The 20,427-nt window shown below is 42.2% G+C and overlaps 1 protein-coding gene across 1 annotated transcript in view; it reads right to left on the bottom strand.

Moving 5' to 3' along the window:
* Positions 1 to 2,462: 2,462 nt before the first annotated feature.
* Positions 2,463 to 20,427, bottom strand: part of LOC134496138 (sodium channel protein type 5 subunit alpha-like) — a 59,941-nt gene continuing 41,976 nt past the window's right edge. Inside the window, exons 23-28 of the mRNA XM_063301894.1 lie at positions 18,871 to 18,924; positions 16,666 to 16,803; positions 15,964 to 16,068; positions 14,520 to 14,790; positions 11,689 to 12,944; positions 2,463 to 2,510 (exon numbers count right to left, since the gene is read on the bottom strand). Coding sequence (XP_063157964.1) covers positions 2,463 to 2,510; positions 11,689 to 12,944; positions 14,520 to 14,790; positions 15,964 to 16,068; positions 16,666 to 16,803; positions 18,871 to 18,924 — 1,872 coding nt within the window. The remainder of the gene's footprint in view (positions 2,511 to 11,688; positions 12,945 to 14,519; positions 14,791 to 15,963; positions 16,069 to 16,665; positions 16,804 to 18,870; positions 18,925 to 20,427) is intronic.

The raw sequence follows: 20,427 nt of genomic DNA, 5'->3' as shown, positions 1-20,427 counted from the left end.
GTCTGTCCATATGCTCACCAGAAGTTAAACTAGGCCAAAAGCTTTAAGACTGAAGGGCTGGTGATACACCAGTTCCCATGCTCAATTTAAGAACAAAGTGAATTACATAAATTCTTAGATCTAATCCCTCATGGAAAAAATCTATGTGGTTGCTAAAAATCAACAACAGCTTGGTAGTATGTAATCAATCGATCAGTCGTCAGTCAGTCAATCAGACGCAATCCCCAGCTGAGTTCGGTTTATGCAAGAAGCAGCCAAAGTGACTTTTATCAAAGTTTCCTCCAAGAAGACACAGCCTTCAAAACTACCAGCTTGTTTTTCATAGGGAAATTAGACTTGATCCAGACAGAAGAGTTTTTTTTTTGTTTTACAGCTCTCCATCAAATGTCTGGGCAGAAAACTTGAACTTATGGTTTCTCCAGGGAAAAAAGGAAGATGTGTCTCTCCCACTTCAGGCTTTTTCGTGGGCAGGAAGTTTCCTCCTTCCCAGGGCCAAGATATCAGTACTGAAAAACCCTAAGAGGAGAAGGGCCAGCTGGCAACGTTCCCTTGAGAAGGTAGGAGAGGTAGCAAGGGAGCCCATGAGGAAAGATTGTGCAATGCAAGATGGGATATTGACATATATCCCTTGCCTGATTGATTACATGCCATCAAGTCAGTGTCGACTCTTAGCAACCGCATAGATTTTCTCACTGACAATCTGTCCCCAACCTGGCCCTTCAGATCTTACAACGGTGCCCCCATCGCCACTGTAACTGAGTCCATCCACCTTCTGCTGGTCGCCCTCTTTTTCTCTTTCCTTCCACCTTTTCCCAGCATTAGAGCCTTCTCCACACTGGGTCTTCACACAATGTGTCCAAAATATGATAATCTGAGCCTGGTCATTTGTGCTTTGAGTGAGAACTCTGGATTGATTTGTTCAGTGATCCATTCGTTGCTTTCTTGCCTATCTATGGCATTTTCAGGAGTCTTCTCCAATACCCAACTTCAAAAGCATCAATATTCTTTCTCTCCTGCTTCTTCAAAGTCTATACCTTTGCCTACCCCTTCACCAAAGCTCCAGGCTCTACCCATAAAAATTGCACTGGTGTTCCCTCTCACTGCAATTCAGGAAGAGCCAACTGGAGCCAACTGATCACAACAGAAAGCAAATACCAGGGCTCCAGGGCTGCAACTAGAGGGGGGGGGGCAACTGGGGCATGTGCCCCAGGTGCCACACGGGGGGGGCAAAATGAGCGCTGGGGGGGCGCCAAAATGGGTGTGGAATCCATGTTTGCCCTGGGTGACACAGACCCTAGTTGTGGCCCTGCATGGCTCACCAATAAATCTAGATATTCTATAGAACCAATGAACTCTGGACTTTTCTGGAGCTCTTTGTAGCATTGTTGGCAATATTATGATGGGAAACATTTCAGGTGCCACTGCTAATTTGTTTTCTACTAGTTGTTTACTTATTTGTTCACAAATCGTTAGATGTATATCCACCTTTCGTTCAGGAGCTCAAGATGGCATATGTACTGCTCTTTCCTCTTCCTTTTCCCCACACAACAATCCTGTGGAGTAGATTGGGCTGAGAGAGAGGCACTAACCCAAAGACATCCAGGGAGCTTTTTTGGCTGAGGGGGGACTTGAACCTGGATCTCCTCAGTGTCAGCCCAAGATCTTCACTACTGCACCATCCTGGTTCTAGTTTGGCGGTGGCTGCTCTCCTCCTTCTCCTTCTCCTTCTCCTCCTCATCTATCTTCTCCTTCTCCTTCAACAAAAGTTGAACCCTGCAATTTTATCAGGTGCAAGCCTGAGAGGGACAGAGATGAAAAGTAGAAAATGTGGAGTTTACTTTCACAGGGTGCTGATCAGAAGCATGCCCCCTGATGAAAGAAGGTTTGTTCTGAAACATACGGGGCCGAAATAAATCATGGGATAATAATAAATCATTTGTGGCACTTTGGGAACAGTTCTCGCCTTCTTCTTTCTCTTGCCACTTCAAATGCACCTTGTGCTGAAAAACGTGGAATCAAAGAAGGAAACAAGGATGAAGCCAAGCAAGGTGACCTCCTTTCCCGTTAGCGCGATGTGGTTTGCTTTCTGTTGCGATAAGACTGATGGGGAGACTACAGCCTTCTTTCATGGCATCTCCAGGGAGATATGATACGGTTATTTAAGCCTTATTCTGTTAATTAAAACCCAAGAACAATCCCTCCTCAAGGGACAATAATGAGCCATTTGTATCACAGGCGCTAATAAGGGAGAGATCGCCCACATTTCACATTTGGGGCTGGAAGAGAGCCATCACGCAGCTTCCACAGTTGACCTGAAGCCAGAAACCAAGTGGGGGAGACATTTACAATGCAACTAGAGGACTTGAGAATAAGGCTGGCTACAGTCAGGCAAATCAAGGAAAGACAAATGAAGAAACCCAAGTTGGACGACTTTTCCAGAATCAGCTGCAAACAGCCTTCCGTCAACTCTTGGGATTCTCTGCTGTCCAGAAGGTGGCATTCATCTGCTCCTGCCAAAAGGCATGCAGAAAAAGAGGGCCCTTGGCTTGGAGAGTTCAAGAGGGCTAAACTGAGCCCCTTGGTTGATTGGCTTTGGTTAGAACGTGCTGCCCTTGTGTTTGGTTAAAAGAAGGCCCAGTTTTCTCTTAATGGGCTTTCTAATGAATTTCTAACAAAGGCTTCCTTCATCCGTAGAATGGATTAGATTAGGCTGTTCTCACAGCAAAGCAATGAAGGCTGCCAATCACAGCAAATCAGATGGCCAATATGCATAGATGCCAAGGCTGGTTGAAAACTTGGCAATTCAGATGGTCTTCAGTCTCTTGATTCCCATCTGCAAGATCACGTGTGCTTGCTTTACTGAAATGTTTTTTGAATTTGGCAACTTTAAGATGGGTGGACTTCAACTCCCAGAATTCCCCTCCCCCACCAGCATGCTGGCTGAGGAATTCTGGGAGTTGAAGTCCACCCATCTTAAAGTTGCCAAGGTTGAGGAACACTGCTTTACTGCCTTTTTGGGCATAGCCCTGCACAGCAGATCTTAGTTTTGGGATCCTGACATCCTCTGCAAGTGCTGGGGTTGAGTTCAAGAGGCAAAATGATCTTCCAGCAGTTCTGTGGTTTGACATAGGTCATAAAACATGTCCCAAAACCACCCCCACCCCAACACACACTTTTCAATAACTTTCTTGCTATTTGCGGAATTGCAGACTAGAAGAGCTTTTGCCCCAACCTGGTATTCTCCAGATGTGTTGGAGTGCAATTGCACATCTGGAAATCAGATTTCCCAGAGCTGCTTGCTGCCCAACTTATGAGGAGAGCAAAAGGTTGGCAACGCAAAATTGTTGCATCAGCTTAACAGTTAAGGCAACACCCCCCTCTGCTGGCCAAAGAGAATATTGCTCCTCTTGGCAGCTACAGTAGTGGTCTTAATGGGTGGTATATAATCAGTCCATGCAAGAATTAATCCAAGTGTAACACATGATGCTTCAAGGGCCAAACATTGCAACCCATGTGGCTGATTTAATTATCTCTTCTGTGTTCTGGTTCTTATTTCTTTTAATCCCCCTTTTCCTTCTTTATCTGTACCTGGCCTTTTTTTCTAAGTTCTATTTTTTTTAATCCCCTCGTAAATTCCTGTTTTAATATTATTCTTTTGTTCCATAATACAAATGGATGTGATCTATTTGTCTGCTTCTTATAGGCCACCATTCTTCCTAATCACTTGGGGCTGTGTACATTGTTTTTCTCCAACCCAACCTGTTCTTCTCAACACCCCTGTGAGGTAGGCAAGCTTGAGGTGTGGGTCTCATGACTGATGAAGGATTTGACAGCCCAGTGTTCTGGTAAGATCACAATGGGGGCAATCCAGATCAGATGAGGAGAGATCATTATAGGATCAAACACAGGTTTGGGAGAAGAGGAAGAGAATGGGCAAGGCATAGCCAGTTTCCCAACACTGACCCCAAACCCAGATAAACAGCTGCAAGCAAGCAATTGCCTAGCCTTCCTTATAATAGGCAGTAGCAGGAGTGTCTGCAAAGGTCAAAAAGGTCAAGATGGTGGCCGTGACTGTGTGACCTGTAGGCCTTTGATCATCATGCAGTTGCAGCTTTTTGACTCAGCCCAGGTTTGCCTTGCTGTTTTCTAAGCCACTTGAAGAGGGTGTGTGTGTGTGGCACATCTGGAGAACCTCTCATGGTCTTTCATGCAACAAGAAGGTTGGGATGGCTTAACCCATCCCAAAATATCCATTTATTAGAAGCCAGTTTGGTGAGCTTTTTTGCCATCCACCCCACTCAATACCACACACACTCTTGACGCTTCCTACCATCTTTGTTTACCATGGTCTTTTTTCAGAGCAGGGGGGCGAATGTCCAGAAGATGCAAAGGGGTTGCAACTCCCATCACCACTGTTTTATTCTTCCCAACTCAACTGAATGTTGGAAAGCCATTTTTCCAAGGAGGATGGGACACGGGGTCCACCAGCAGGGTAACTCTCCAAAAAGTGAACAGGAGGGGGAAGTCAACCGAAGAAAGATTGGTCATCAATATTTATAAAAAATAAATATTGATTGAGTTTGCAAGTGGGTGGATCCAGCCAGGGATTGTGGAGAAAAACTTCCAGAAAAAAATCCCTCCCTGCGGCCACATAGGAGAAGGACTTGGCCAGCCCCTCGGAATGCTGCTCACTGCTCCTTTCAGAGCCCGCCTCCTTCCTAATCATGTGACCCAGAGCAAAGATATGCACCCTGCCCCATGCTATCCAATGCACATATGCATACAAGCTGTAAGAACTGACACCTTTAATCCCAATATTGATCCAACTCATGCACAATTGGAATACACAGAATTCAGGTTTATTGAGAACCAGTGTACAGAACAGAAGAAAGCTGCAATTAAAAGATTCCTGCCTAAACTCATTCATTAAAACTTTCCAGCACCCCACTTCCCCTCCTATTTCTCATCTGTCCTCTAGTGGTCAGCCATACCAGCCGCAGATGTCTCTGGCAGGACGACCTTGGCTCCCCCCCTTCCAGCCCAAACAACAAAAAAGATTCACACTCCTTACAATTTCAACCCCCATCCGTTTCTTGACACACGTTGACTCATCATGGCAGACGAACACGATCAGACGATTCAGCAATCATGTGATTGTGGAGTCTGGCACAAGCGCACACTGATGCAACAGAAGGGGTGAGCGTGCACACAGCGACAGAACACATTATTTCATTCCACAGAAGAAAAATGCAGACATCTTCTGTATATTCATTGCTAGTAAAGTCTTCCTGTGCCTTATTTCCTAAGCATACTTGGGATGTTTCTCAAAGCTTTACACAACTCTGTGACTCATTTTCTGAATAAATCTGGCCCACAGGGGGGTGTAAATGCATCGGTACAGCCAAGTGGCCTCACAGGTGAATTATTTTTAATTATTGTGTATTCAAGTATTCTGTACTTCTCAGCATCATCCCAATTATCACCATGGGTAGCTATTCAGAAAAAAATATTTCTTTCCCTGTTCTCCTCCACCATATTTTCTGTCGCTGGTTCATCAATTCAAGCTGTGTCACACTGACCACTTCTTCCCCTTGTGCATTTTGGGATGGAGTTTTCATCCTAGCTATTGAAGATAAAGTCAACTGGCTATATATCAAGAAAACAGTGAGGTCTCTGGCTGTAATCCGTCTAACAGTTGTGGCCAAATCACAACAGTGCAAATGGACAGTGGAAAAGTGCTTGGGAGGAATAAGCTGAGATCTTGTCCCTAGTTCTGAGAATGGAACAAGTTTCATTCCAAAACCATCACAATCCAAGACACTGTAGACCAAGCAGACCTTAGAAAGCCTGTGGAGATACATGCTCTTTCTACTTCAATGCCAATTATTTTCTAACCACCTAAATATTTATTTTACTTGAAGATTTCTTAGCATGCTCGCTGAGTGTTGGAATATAGGAACTGAAAGTGGGCCTTTTCTCAGCCAGGAATATCCACAGGGGGTTGAAAAAAGTCAAGATGACATCCTTGACCATGTGACCCAGTACCCATCCTTCCCCCCCCCCCCGTGTGTTACAATGCACATAAAAAGAGGGGACCTCACTCAGACAGTTGCAGCTGCTGTCTTGATTTTTTTGACACCCACAACACACATTCATAGATCCCTATGTTCTTAGGTAGGCAAGTTGTTGAGCAGTTTAGCATACTGAAATGTAGCATAACCTGCAGTCCCATTGTAAGGCCATGCAGGATTGCTGAAGCTGCATCTGAATGAATTTGTTGCTTAGTAACAAAATTGTGTGGTTTGATTATATTGTGTGGAAAGAAAATATCCCTTCTCCTTACCCTTCTTGGATCTCAGTCCTGCTTGTTCCAATGTCTTATCAGAGAGGTTTACACTAGAAAGCCTTGAGTTCTGCTTCACAACAATCTCATTTCCTTGAAACTTTTTATAAATATTGATGACCAATTTTAAGTTGCTGCAATGAAGAATAGAACATCACTTTGTCTTATCTTCAGATGACCTTCCTAAGCTGAAGTAGGGAGGTTTGTCATAAGTCCAACATGACAAAACCCTTCATCAGAGCTGCCTATTTGTGCCAATTGTCAGCTATTACTCTGGAGGTGGAGAGACCACCTAGACCGACCCAGGGACTAATTTGCTTCCAGGAACTCATGGTGGAATATGGTGGGCTGTCAAAGAATATGGTCCAGAAACATCAGCAGGATATGATTAGCTGGAGCTATAGGTTAGGACTGCACTGCCCTTTGACTTTTTCACCTCCACAATGATTCAAGGTTGAACTCCAAGGGCTGGGTTTGGGCCTCATAAACCCATTGGCTTTATTATTTCATTATTTAAACTGCACTATATAGAAAGAAGAAGAAAGCTATTTTAGGAGTCATTTACCAAGCATAGCATATAGATAAATCCATACCAGCTACCTTGCATTTTTGAATTTCTGCTGGTAAGCCTGCTCGAATTCTTGGAAATTGTGTTTTAATGGAAAAGACCACATCAAACCCTTCTCTTGCATTGTGAAGAATTGTTTTTCTTGAAAACAAGTAGCAGACTGCACAAAGCCCTTCCAAACATGTGCAAATTATTGCTATCACACTTTGAAATTCATGAGGAACATTCTTTAGCTAGAATTAGACATTCCATAGATATGGCATAGGACCACCATCTGTTGACGGAGGCCCCCATTTGCTTTCAACTATCACTTCCAGAATTCCCAATCAAGCTATGTACTTGCTCAAAGGCATCTGTTCTGTGCATACATGCAGCGTACTATAGTGTAAATCTTGGATAGGAAAAAAACTATAATTCCCAAGCTAGTTAGGGGAATTTGAAACAATAGGGTGACTTTTTCAGTAGTAGAAAGCAGAATGTCTTTACTGTGGGAAAATAGTGAGGAAATTATGCAGAATGTTCTCTAACTGATGTTGCGACCAGGAGAACAAGCAAGTGAGAGATGCACACCCAGACACATACATAAACATTTCACATAGTGGGCTACAGCACTAACAAGCACCTTCTAATATGGTATGCAGTTATTCTGAAAAACCCTTTACTTCATGTTTCTCTTGATATTTTCCTAGATTAAGTTCAACAATTTCAGTGACAGATGGATTCGTAAGATCTGCATTGTTAATGAGGGAGATCCACATACTGATCAGCGAAACAGAAATAGGTTCTTAAGGTTCAGAAAAACAAAAGTCATGTTAAAAGGAAGACAAACTGGATTTGAAATCTCAGAAGTCCAGTTCACAATTTCTGAACCAATGCTGAATGGGAAAGGTCACCATCAGGCTTCAGAGAGGAGAGCTCAAAGGCTTTCCATGTCATCAGTCCATGTCATCAGTGTTCTTTTTCTTTACCCATCCATTTCCCAACTGATCATGAGTGATATAAAATAAAATAAACAGTGGAGTCCTTGGTGCTCTCTGAGCTTGGATGTTTGTTTGCAGACGTTTTATTACCCATCTAGGTAACAACATTACCTACAGTAGGTAATTTAATAATTACCTGATGATGTTACCTAGTTGGGTCATGAAATGTCTGCAAGCAGACAACCAAGCTCAGAGAGCACCAAGGACTCCACAGCTCAACCCTGAGCTACAGAGATTCTCTTCTATTGAAAATAAACAGTACATCCTTCTCTTGCAACACTCAAGCTTATTTTTAGCCAATGAAACTGACTGGATAGGACAGACCACCAAAGTACTTCTTCGCACAACGAGTAGTTAATTTTACAGATTTCGCTATAGGTTTTGTGGTGGTAAGAAGAATGAATTTTTAAAAAATCAGTTTAGAACAACAGTGAATCTAAAACTGACAGATCCAAAAGATCTATATACTGTATTTGTATAATTTTCCATCTGCTTTTTACTCTTTCTGACTGATGGGTTCTGTAAAAATAAATCCTGCCTCACCAAGCTTGTAGTTGTTTTTTTTAAGTGTCAAGACTGTATGACATGGCCTTGTTGACTTTGTACACTTGGATTTTAGAAGCCAGTCAGTTTGACCAAGTTTCTTATCCAAGTCTATTGAGTAAACTTAGCAGTCACAGGATAAGAAGACCTGTTCCTTTATGCATTGCTACCAGGTTAAGAAACTAGAAGCAAACAGTAGGGGGGGAAATGAACACTTTTCTCAAAAAGTGTAATCCCTCCAGGATCTGTGTTGAGACCAGTGTTTTTTTAACTTGCCCATAAATCAACCTGACATAGAGATAATAAGCAATGAGGTAACCAAGTCTGCAGACGGCACCAAACCATTCAGGGTGGTGAAAATCTACAGTGATTGTGAAGAGCAATTGGATGAATGGTCAACCAAATGGCAAATAAAGTTCCAGTTGATTGAAGTGAGGCCCATTGAGACCAGAAGCCCTAATTCCAACTATGCCCTGGTGAAATCTGAGCTGTCTGCAACTTACCAGTGAAAAAAATTGGGATTAGAGTAGATAATTCAATGGAGATGTTTAGGTAGTGTGGAGCAGCTATGAGAAAGGTAAATTCTATGCTAGGGATCTTTAGGAAAGGGACTGAAAATACAAATGTGAACACTGTAATGTGTTATAGAAATCTGTGGTACATCTGCATTTGGAGTACAGTTCTGGTTCTGGTGAAAGAGGACATAGTAGAGGTTAAAAAAGTGCAGAAGAGGGCAACCAAGATCATCAAAGGGCTAGAACATTTTCCCTATCAGAAAAGGCTAGAATGACTGGGATCCTTTGTTTAGAAAAAAGGCATCTAGGGATGGGTGGGATGTGATGGGCATATCAAATCATGTATGGAAAAAGTAGGTAGGGAGAAGTTTTGCTCCTTCTGTCAAAACACAAGGACCAGGGGCCATCCGATGAATCTGAACGGAAGAGATTTACAGCAGACAGAAAAATTAAAAAACATTTAATCTGGAATTCCTTATCTCAGGATATGATGATGGCCATCAACTCTGATGGCTTTAAAAGGGGATTGGATTAAATTCTTGGAGGACTGGCCTGTCAAGGCCTATTGGTTTTGAGGACTTCATACCTCCAAATACCAGTTGCTGGGGAGCACCACTGGGAGAGGAGTAGATCTCTATCTCCTGCTTCTGAGCATCTCAGAAACACCTGGCTGGCCATATGGGAAACAAAACATGGATTAAGATAAGCCTTGCTCTGATCACACAGGGTTCTTACGTTCTTATGATGAAATCTACCAGGGCTGGAGATACACGATGGGCTTCAGAGTTGAATAATACCTCTTTTAGGAAAGATACTACATCTGCTGCTTCAAAGAGGTTATAGTGAGTCCATTAATAAAGAAGAATTTGGGCCCTTCTGTTCTAGACAATTTTCCCCAGTATCAAATGCACCATTGTTGAGCAAGAGCACAGACCTGGTGCCTTGTCAGCTTTAGGCTACCTTGAAGAACATTGTTTATTTGAAAGAATTCCCATTGGCTTTGAGGCAGAAATTATCATCTCCATCCTGCAAGATGAAGTAAGGCAAGAAGTGATCTTGCTAATTATCTAGATAAAAGATAAAATTGTCCTTCGATTGAACTCAGCCCCTAGTTATGACAAGGATACTTTCATGTTGTTTTGTTGGCCACAGTACAGAAGTAGTTGGTCCTTCCCTTCTTTTTCTTCTTATACTAGCCAACAACCCTAGAATTTCCTAGTAGTCTCCCATCCAAATATTAATCAGGGCCAACCTCTGCTTAGCTTTTTTTTTTTTTAGATCAGGCAAGGTCATCTGAGCAGTACCGCCTTGGAGAGCCATTCCCCAGTACAAGATAAAATCTGCTTAGCTATCAAAGTTAGCTAAAATAATATTAAAATATTGAGTTAAAAATAATATAAGCTATTTACTGGTACAAAGTGTGTCTGGAGAGTTAGTTTTGGCTAAGCAATACAGATCTGGATTGTTAGTTGGTATATTTATTGTTTCATAGCAATGACAGTAACATGGCTACAATACTTGATATACTTACCATGGTGATTCTAGATACCTTTGTCATATTAGGTTGAATAATATTTCATTTCCAGCAGAAGTGTCCTATCAGTAAAACCATGCAGCCTCTATATTGGTCATCAAAGGAGAACACTAAACATTAAAATGTCCCTGGGGAAGTTAGTTATCCTTGATTTGCATTTCCTGTTCTGTAAAGTGCTGTGTACATTTTATTATCAATATAACGTAAAATAACAATGACTGGAGGAGCAGTAATAATGAAAGCATTTTATGTATCATTCCAAATCAGCAATTAGACTGCAGCTTTGCGTAACCATGGTGCCTGTAAATGAGTGGCAAGTCGGCTTGTCCTTTGCTGACTCTGCTCAAAATTATTCCATTTGAGTTCAAGGGAGTGGCTGTAAGGATGGTCCTTTAGACCCATCCTGAGATAAAAGCCTTCCAGGGCAGCAGAGTTGCTGACCCCACTCTTCTTCCTGGAGATTTCTCTTCCATAAGTGTGTCTTTTCCCAAATGGATGCAAGGGAAGGACGCTGAGATGTTTTCTTGCAGCAGAAAGGTCTGATGTGGACAACCTGGATATTTTTTCATTGCAGACAAAAAGCCCAGGAAATATTCAAAACAGGGAGCTCTATCCATAGAACTCAGGTGTCTGAAGGTGGTTTTGGTGGCACCGTGGCTTATGCCTTTCTGTATCAAAACCATTCCTCGATTAGGAGTCCCAGAGAGTAATAACTATGATCAGAACCTAAAACATTTGAGAAAATTCTATGCTTGCCAGCCTGGTCCACGCTGTACTGAACAAAAGCAGCTGAATTTTAGTCCAATGGAGGCTAGCAAATTATAATCTCAGCTTGACCACCAGATTCCTGATAGATCAACTACAATTACCCTTCTAATTGATCTATCAGGACCTGTTAACCTTCCTGTGATGTCTAGTGGGTAAGGCAATGGGCTAGAAACCAGGAGGCTGTGAGTTCTAGTCCCACCTTAGGCATGAAAGCTGGCTGGGTGAGCTTGGGCCAGTCCCTCTCTCTCAGCCCAAGAACCAATCAGGCGTGGTAGGAGTGTTCTAGTCCCGCCTTGGGCATGAAAGCCATCTGGGTAATCTTGGGCCAGTCCCTCTCTCTCAGCCCAAGAGCCAATCAGGCATGGTAGGAGAGTTCTAGTCCTGCCTTAGGCATGATAGCTGGCTGGGTGACCTTGGGCCAGTCCCTCTCTTTCAGCCCAATCTATAGATTGGATTTCTTGCCTCGGAAACAGTTGACCATCTTTAGGTTTGCCACTTTTAGAAGACTCCGCCATTTCCTGCTCAAAAACCCCCTTGTCGTTGTCATCATCATCACCATCCTGGTCTCCTGTAACACTGTGGTAAGAAGGAGGGATAGATTCTAAGGATGGTGTTTGAGACTCATCCGGATTTCTGATGTAATTTTCATTCATCAAATGTGCAATGAGACCTTCCTTTTCCGGAGCATCTTCATCAAGGATATCACCATCACAGTTTTTGTGACGGTGTAAGAACGAGGCCTGCTTCATGGAACGTTGGAGCAAATGACTCCGAAAGGCTCTCTGGATGACCATAGCAGAAGCCTCCTCATACTTATGCAGGAGTGTGGTGGTGATTGGTTTGTATGAAGCTTTGGACTGGTTAGCAGCCATGAACTTTTCCTCCATCTGTTGCTTGAGTATGTCCATCTCTCTGGAGTCCCCCAGCACCCTTTTTGTGAAAGCAAAGAGAATGTCCAAGCAGTGGATCCTGTCCTCACTGACCATGGGAAGATCCATTGCTATCAGCGCAAGTTTGTTTGGCTTAGGGATGCGCAAGGGGTCCACCAAGGCATGTGCAAAGTCAGACAGCTCAGAATAAGAAATAAATTGGGTTGCTTGGGGGTCAAACTTCTCCCATACTTCATAAAATATTTCGAAGTCATCATCCCCTAAAGGTTCAGTGCTCTCTTCCGTGGCAACATTGAAGTTCTCCAGAATAATAGCTATGTACATGTTCACAACAATGAGGAAAGAGATGATGATGTAAGTCACAAAGAAGATGATCCCCACTAGAGGGTTTCCACAATCTCCTCTGGAGGAAGTTGCAGCAACATTGAGGTCTGGATTACAAAATGGAGGCCCAGTGTTTAACATCGGGCTGAGGAGCCCATCCCAGCCAGCAGAAGTAGTGATTTGGAAGAGGCAGAGCATGCTGTTTCCAAAAGTCTCAAAGTTAAACATGTCATCTACCCCAGCTTCCCTTACAACATAGGCAAAGTTGGCCATGCCAAAGATGGCATAAATGAACATCACCAGGAAAAGCAGGAGGCCAATGTTGAACAACGCAGGGAGGGACATCATCAGGGCAAAAAGGAGAGTCCGGATTCCTCTGGCAGATCGAATGAGCCGAAGGATCCGTCCAATCCGTACCAAACGGATGACTCGGAAGAGGGTCGGCGAGATATAAACCACAATCCCAGAAAGCACATTACCTGAAAGGGAGAAAAAGGGATCAAATTCTTCCTCAGTGGGTGTTGACATAGGCTAACACTTCTATACATAAAGAGAGGGAGAGGGAGGGAGGGAGGGAGGGAAGAAGGAAGGAAGGAAGGAAGGAAGGAAGGAAGGAAGGAAGGAAGGAAGGAAGGAAGGAAGGAAGGAAGGAAGGAAGGAAGGAAGGAGGTAAATATCTTCATGGTGTTTCCATGGAAATGTTGGTGGTGGCATCAATAACAACTGGATGCTTTAGAAGTACAACTTTTAAAACAAAAGCAGTTTCCCTTAAAAGCCATGTGATGTCTAATTAATCTGTGCTGCTAAAACTGCGCACTTTTAAAGCCCCACTTCTGCAAGATACTCATCCCTAAACATCTCAGAGGACACAACTCTTGTCAGGTTATGCCACACAGGTGCTCTGAATGGCATCTTGCATTCCCCCAATAAAGAAGGATCACGATTCTCTACCTTCTTGCCTGCTGCCTTCCCTCCAGTGCCTTTGGCCATAACATCTTGCCCACCTTCGGAGCCCCAGTCCGCTTAAAAGAATGTCTCCTTCGAGTCCTTCAGTTCTCCCAGGCTCTGTGTTAGGCTGTCTGGAGCCCCTTGGGCAGCATGTCTTTACAGAACACTTTTCCCGATTTGCGTTCTGTTCTCTATTTTTTACTTGCTCCCTATTTAGCTTGTCTTTTTTTCTTATTCATAATGTATTTTATTCTGTTTGTATCGCTGTGAGCCACGCAGAGTTGTTCTGGAATTAGGCAGAACCTAAATCAAATAAATTAAGTCTAGCTTGATTCTAGTCACTTCATGCATAGGCCATGTAGGTTCCTTGGAACAATACAGAGTTTGTTTGTTTGTTTGTTTGTTTATTTATTTATTTATTTATTTATTTATTTATTTATTTTTCAAATTTTGCTACTGCCCATCTCCCCCGAAAGAGGGACTCTGGGTGGTTTACAATAAAATTAAGACTACAATAATAAACAATTAAGATCTTATAAAAACAATTTACAGATATAAAATACAATATAAATAAGTATAAAATCCAAGAGGTTAAAAATTCTGATCAGGTGGGAGGGGCTCTAAGGCCCATAGAGCACATGGTTTGCTACTGCTTTCCTCCAGAATTATTTTTTTACTGCTAGTCTAGCCCACAACCCCAAGAGGTCTCTTGTGCAACTAGTAACCAGACCAAACTATCTTAGCTTCTGATTCTAGACAAGGTCGCTCAGGTTCTACCACCTGTTGAGACCTTCAATCTGCTTCCTTTGGACAGGTTTTTCGGACATCTCTGGAGAGGTCTTTGCTGGGTTTGGACCACAGCACCAAGCGCTGCTGTCTCCTGCCCCTTTGGAGAGAACTGGACATCAAAATGCCCTTGTAGTCATATGGCAATGGCGTCCCACCATTTGCAGCTCTGTTGGGCAAAACATAGAGCTGCCAGGGAGCTCAGAACAATCCAGTTCCTGACGCCGTTGATTTCAGCAGGCAGAATTTAACAGGGGGCTTCAAAAGTTTTTAACGCTAAATTCTAGCTGGCATGCCAAAAAAACAGCAAGGTCACCTACCCACAATTGACATGATCACAACCACCAGATCAAAAATATTCCATCCATTGATAAAGTAGTAGTGTCTGAGAGCCACCAGCTTCATGGCACACTCAGTTGTGAACAGTGTGATAAAGAGAATGTTAATCTTGTTCAGAACATAGGTCTTCTCGGAGGATTGATCATCTGCCTCCACCATCATGGTAACCATATTAAGGCAAATGAGAGTCATGATGGCAATATCAAACACTTGGTGAGTCACAATATCGAAAAGGAATCCTTGGCATTTATTCTAGAGGCAAGGGGAAGAAGAGAAGCAAAGGTTGTTCAGGGTTAATGTAACATTAGTTGTGTCAGCTAGAAATAGGGCAGTGCACACTGGAAATATATTTGGAAAAAAGTGCATTGGACTTTGCACAGACCCAAGTAGCACCTTTCTACGTTTCATTAAAACAGTCTTTCATTTTTCAGACTTCCATGCCAGAATGAAAAATAGTTGCAGCTGCTTTAATGAACCTGCTCTTTAAAATTAATGCAACTCTTAAAGCAGTTGAAACTTATTTCTTTTTTGGCTCATGCTGAAATTGCTTTAACGATAGCAGAGGCCTGCTGAGCTTGCACAGCACCAAAAACACTTTTTTCCAAACTATTTTCAAAGCAAGCGCAGCCTTACCCATTATTTTCCAAAATTAATCCCAACAATTTATGTTATAATCTAATGCAATCAGGAAATAAACTCTTGTGCTTCAATGATTTAAGGTTATTTTCTGATCTGTGTAGCCAAGAACTGTTGTCCATGATGCCAACTTCTACATTACACGGCAAGTTATGGGGGATAAGAAAAAGATACTCCCCTTTCTTATGGCAGAAGTATTCTCTCTCTGACTGTAGCCCTGAAAAAATCATCTCCTGAATTGCTTCTTGTCGATAAACTTTGATTATCCTGTCTATACTGAAATTTCTGCCCCTTCAAATGGGTAAGGCCAGGCCACAGTGCAAGGAAGGAGGGTCCCTGCTCCAAATTCACTGGGCAAACCAAATAAAAGTTAGTGTTCACCACTTAAGAATAATTCAATATTTTCCCTTCATTCTTTATTATACAAACGTACCAGAATCAGCCATACCCCAGAAATTATAGAATACCTTTGAGGGAAGTGGAAGAAGAGAAAGACTAGAGATTAGGTAGGATGGGGTTAAAGAGACTTCCGGAATGTCCATGGAAGAGTGGTTGGTCAGGATGGGGAACATTTGCCGATGAAGTTCGCAGGGAGCAAACATTACTCAACGAGACCTAAGTAACTAACCCTTAGCTCTCAACCCTAAGAACAAATGTTACATCTTAACCAGTTAAGACTGATCCTTATCAGTCCATTAAATATGACTAAGAAGTAAATTGATTGGAAGTTGGTAGCCCTATTCATTTTCACAAGGTTTTTTACCGTAATCTGTTGGAGAACATTCTTACCAAAGGCCTTGGAATAGGCTTTTGAGGTTTCTTTGATCCCAATTTCTTCATAGCGTTATAGTATTTTTTTTGTTCTTCTGTCATGAAGATGTCTTGCCCGCCAAAGTGCAAGGAGAAAACACAACGAATATTACCGACAGTGCACGTTGTGTTGTTTCAAAGCCAACAGCCCACAGCCCTATCTTTGAATCATCGTTTGTGTTTCCTTTCGTCTGAACTCATGCTGAATTATTACACACAAATCAGAGAGACTTTGCTGACCCTATCAAAATCCTTAAGTTGTCCTAAAGCTAAATTGTTCTCAGCTCCAGACAGAATGAAGAATTAAAAACAGGAAAATGTTTTCATCCTAATAGTGTTTGCCTCCTAATATACACGTCCCATTTCCAGTTTTACTGCCCTATAATAGAGACGGCATTTTCCCACCTTTTCCAAAATAGGAAATAAAATGGACAAGACCTTCTCCTCTGACAGCTGCAGAAAACTGAGCATTTCAATACCGGAGAGGAATAATCTGCAAGTGTGTAAAAACTAAGGTCCTTTCTGCTAACAGGAGAAGCGAAGGGGAATACCGATTGAGTTCTTGGTCCCTTCCACCTGCAGAAGGTCATTCAAGCCGTGGTGGTACCCCGCTGCTCTTGGGGTTCTTTAAGGCTTCCCATTCGGCGAGCACAAAGCAAGACAAGAAATGTGGATACTTATCTTTTTCTTTTGCTGATTAAAATTGTCAATAATGACACCCACAAAAAGATTCAGAGTGAAGAAAGAGCCGAAGATGATAAAAATCACAAAATAAATATACATGTATTTGCTGTACTCCCATTTTGGCTGAAGTTCAACCTGTGAAAATGAAGAACAGATGCGGCTTTCAGAGGTGCGGGGTGGGGAAACACGGCTAGTCAAAAGCTGTGTTTGCAGGAGGAGATCCCTTGGCATAGTTCCATATGAGTTCAATACAGATATTAATATTTTCCCCCCACGGGTTGCAATTACGCAAGAGATGAAGGTGAGTGCTGTTTTTCATTATCTTGGAGCAACTGTTGTGAGAAATGTGCAAGTGATAAGCAGATACTTCAACAGTTCAAACCAGCTGATCTCTACTCCCTTACTATTGCTCCAGACGTCGTGAATCTACTTAGATCCCCTTCTTCCTCCAGTAGAAGACTAACTTACATTAAATCCAGGATGCTTCACTTTGACAAGAGAGATGTGCCTTGTATTTTCCATTAGGCTGGACAACCACAACTGCTTCTTCTCTCAGTAGCGTCTCTTTCAACTCACAAGTTTTATTTAAAAATTCAAGCTCCCGAAATTACAGCGAGATAGTCATTCATTACTGAAGAACAATCCGCAAGTGGGTGATTACGGTGCAATTACTCAATTACTGCAAGAATGGCTAGCAATATCAGACTAAATTCTTAAAAAATCAGCAAGCCCTACGTAGGAACTTGAGTTCTACCTTAGCTTGCTGAGGCCTTCAGCTTTTCCATTAAAGTTCTCTGAATTGGATCTCTTCTTGAAACAACCTGAACATTGTATACACATCTGTGTCATATCAGGTAGGCTGAAAAGTTGGAAGAGTTGGGAAAGCAACCCAAAATAAAGCAACATCGAATCACTTCCATATCACACCAAGTAAAAGACAGTGATGTGTCCATTTAAGTTACCACGAACCGAGTTCAACTCAAAGGTGACGTTACTTTACCTACATGTAGTAATTTGGCTTTAGGAAAGCTTGGCTTGGCTTGGATTCCCACATCACTCTCAACTTGGTTAGTAAGACAGAAATTGAGGAGGGAGGTTTACTGGGATCCAGTTGACCACTTTGGAAGAAACCAAGAAACCTCTCCCTTCTTCCAGCTGTCCTTTCAACTGCAATTCTGGTTCTGGGGGCTTCTGTATTTCTGTCTCTTACAAATTCTGGCACATAGGAAGAACTTCACTGCCAAACACAATCCAGTACAAACTGTCATACACCAGTTTACCCCAATCCCAGCTGAATCTCAAAAAATTGGGGGGCAGGAGAGCTAGTTTTAGACATCTCCTGGAAGACTTGCATTCTGTCTCCCGTGACATTCGCATATCCCCACACATTCTCCCAAACGAGAAATAAGACGCATAGGCCAGGCGTCTTTCACAGTCAAAGCCCAAATGGTCAAGGGGGGCAATGCAAGATAGGGGTGTCCCTGCAGCAGAATTATCCACCACTTGGAGCTGAGGAATTCCAGCTCCTGACGAGTACACTGCCAGTAACATCACCAAACCACGAACCCATTTAATAACTCCTCATTTGATAAAATATCCAGGAAATTCTGATCTTTCTTACGTTCATTGTGGCTATCTGATCAGAATGATTTACTTTCCCTGAACATAGCTAAATTCTGCTATACGGTCTGCAAATTAGGCAGACCTCGACTGCCCAGTGACGATTCTATCAATCTGTAAATATATTATCATGTTTTGTTCATTTCATTTAATGTATTTTTAATGTATTTCAACGCATTTCAATGTATTTTTTTTTAATTTATAATTCTGGTCTGTGACCGTAATAATAAAGAAAAAACATCACCAAGCTGTTGTGGATTGTCCATATGGCAAGATTTGTATTGGGATGAAGTTGAGGGAAAACACCATTTTCAGACTAGCTGGGTTCCCATAACTATGTACCACAAACTCCCACACCCCATTTTAGTCAACTTTAGCATATGTACATATTGTGTGAACTCAGCTTTAGAAAGCAGCGGGATATCACCATCCTCCACAGAGCCAAGGAACAGCCTCACGTTTCATCTGACATTAAGTGTGGCTGTGAACAGATGCCCTTACGTTACTTTCCAACTGGGCAGAGGGGGAAAGTGTTGGTTAAGATTAGCACAAGAAGAAGGGAAAGAAATGCATTTCTCTTACTCCTGTTGAGTCAACTGCTGCGTACATTATGTCCATCCAACCTTTAAAAGTTGCCTAGAAGAAAACAAGATAAACATGGTCAAATAATGGCTATAGAGAAGCTGCTGGACAATGGGGAAAGAAGCCAGCTGAAGACTGTGCATCAGTTTCCATTCAGAACATCTTGGAGATAATCACACATGTTGCTTCTGAATTACAAAAGAAAAGATAAGGATGCCTACAAGTTAAGTTTGACTCCTAGTGATCTGCATCCATAGTTTACTTGGTAAGCTTACCCAACTGGTTTACCATTGCCTTCTAGGATTTATCTTCTTTAAGTTTCCCCATCTAGCCTGCATCCTTAGGATTCCCAGTAGTCTCCCATCCAAGTACTAGCCCAGGCTAAGCCTGCTTAGCTTCTGAGACCAGCCAATAGCCTAGAGGATGCTGTCCTCTGCTTAGACCAATGTCTAACTCCCAGAATTCCCCAGCCAGCATGATGGGGAATGGGGAATGCTGGCATGCTGGCTGGGGAATTCTGGGAGTTGACGTCCACACATCTGAAAGTGGCCAGGGTTGAGAAACACTGGCTTAGACAATGGCAAATCCCAAGCAGGACTTGGCTACCTTGGGTCCATTTTTCTCAACTACAGCACTACTTTGATTAATTTGATATTAAAATCATATGCTTGAAACATAATATTTTTGTTTAGAGGTTTGATGAGCAATCACATTAGGTAGCTTTAAAAGAGGCATGAAAGCCAGTTAACTGATTAATTAATGTAGGGGTCAGCAGATTGTTTGTCAAGCCAAATAGAGTCATCAAAGTGACATAAGAAGAGGTCACCAGGATGAAATGGCAACATGGGAGTTAATAAGATGTAAATCTTTTAGCGATGGTCAGTCAAGACGTTGACCACATAAAAGAGCATAACAGAAATATTTGTAAGCACCATTCATTTGATGAATATGGCATTTCTTTTGAAATAAAAACCATCTACCCCAGGGGTATGAAAGCTGGAACACATAGCTCTTAATCACTTGAACAAACATGAAGAAACATGCATATGATTTTGGCCAAGATTACATATTGAAATTTTATTGTCATCAAACATCTTTGAAGCCTCTTAATTAGAGGATCATATACTTGCTTTTTCTCTTTTTTAAGGATTCGGAAGGTGGAGGATAGGTGACAGCTGGTTCCAGACACACAAAGGCTAGTAATATATTTCTAATTATATGCCACTATGATATAGTATGTGTACTTGTGTTATAATATAAAACATAGAGGCTGTTTTTTGCAGGATCCAAGACTGATACTTTCGTCACAAAGTATATTAGTGCCTGGAGAAAAACCCTGGTGGGGTCTTTGTGCCATTGGCTGATCAGCTCATCTTCCTCCTGTAAATCTTGCAGCATCAATGAAAAGCAGAATACAAATTAAATAAGCATGTAACTAAATTATGGCTGAGACAGCAGGTAGTCCTCACTTAATGACCACAATGGGGACAGGAATTTCGGTTGCTAGGCAAAGTGGTCATTAATCAAATCTGACCTGATTTTATGACCTTTTTGTGG

The sequence above is a fragment of the Candoia aspera genome, chromosome 4 (genome assembly GCF_035149785.1).
Source record: "Candoia aspera isolate rCanAsp1 chromosome 4, rCanAsp1.hap2, whole genome shotgun sequence".
Taxonomy (NCBI): Eukaryota; Metazoa; Chordata; class Lepidosauria; order Squamata; family Boidae; genus Candoia; species Candoia aspera.
This window is presented reverse-complemented; position numbering and strand designations above follow the sequence as displayed.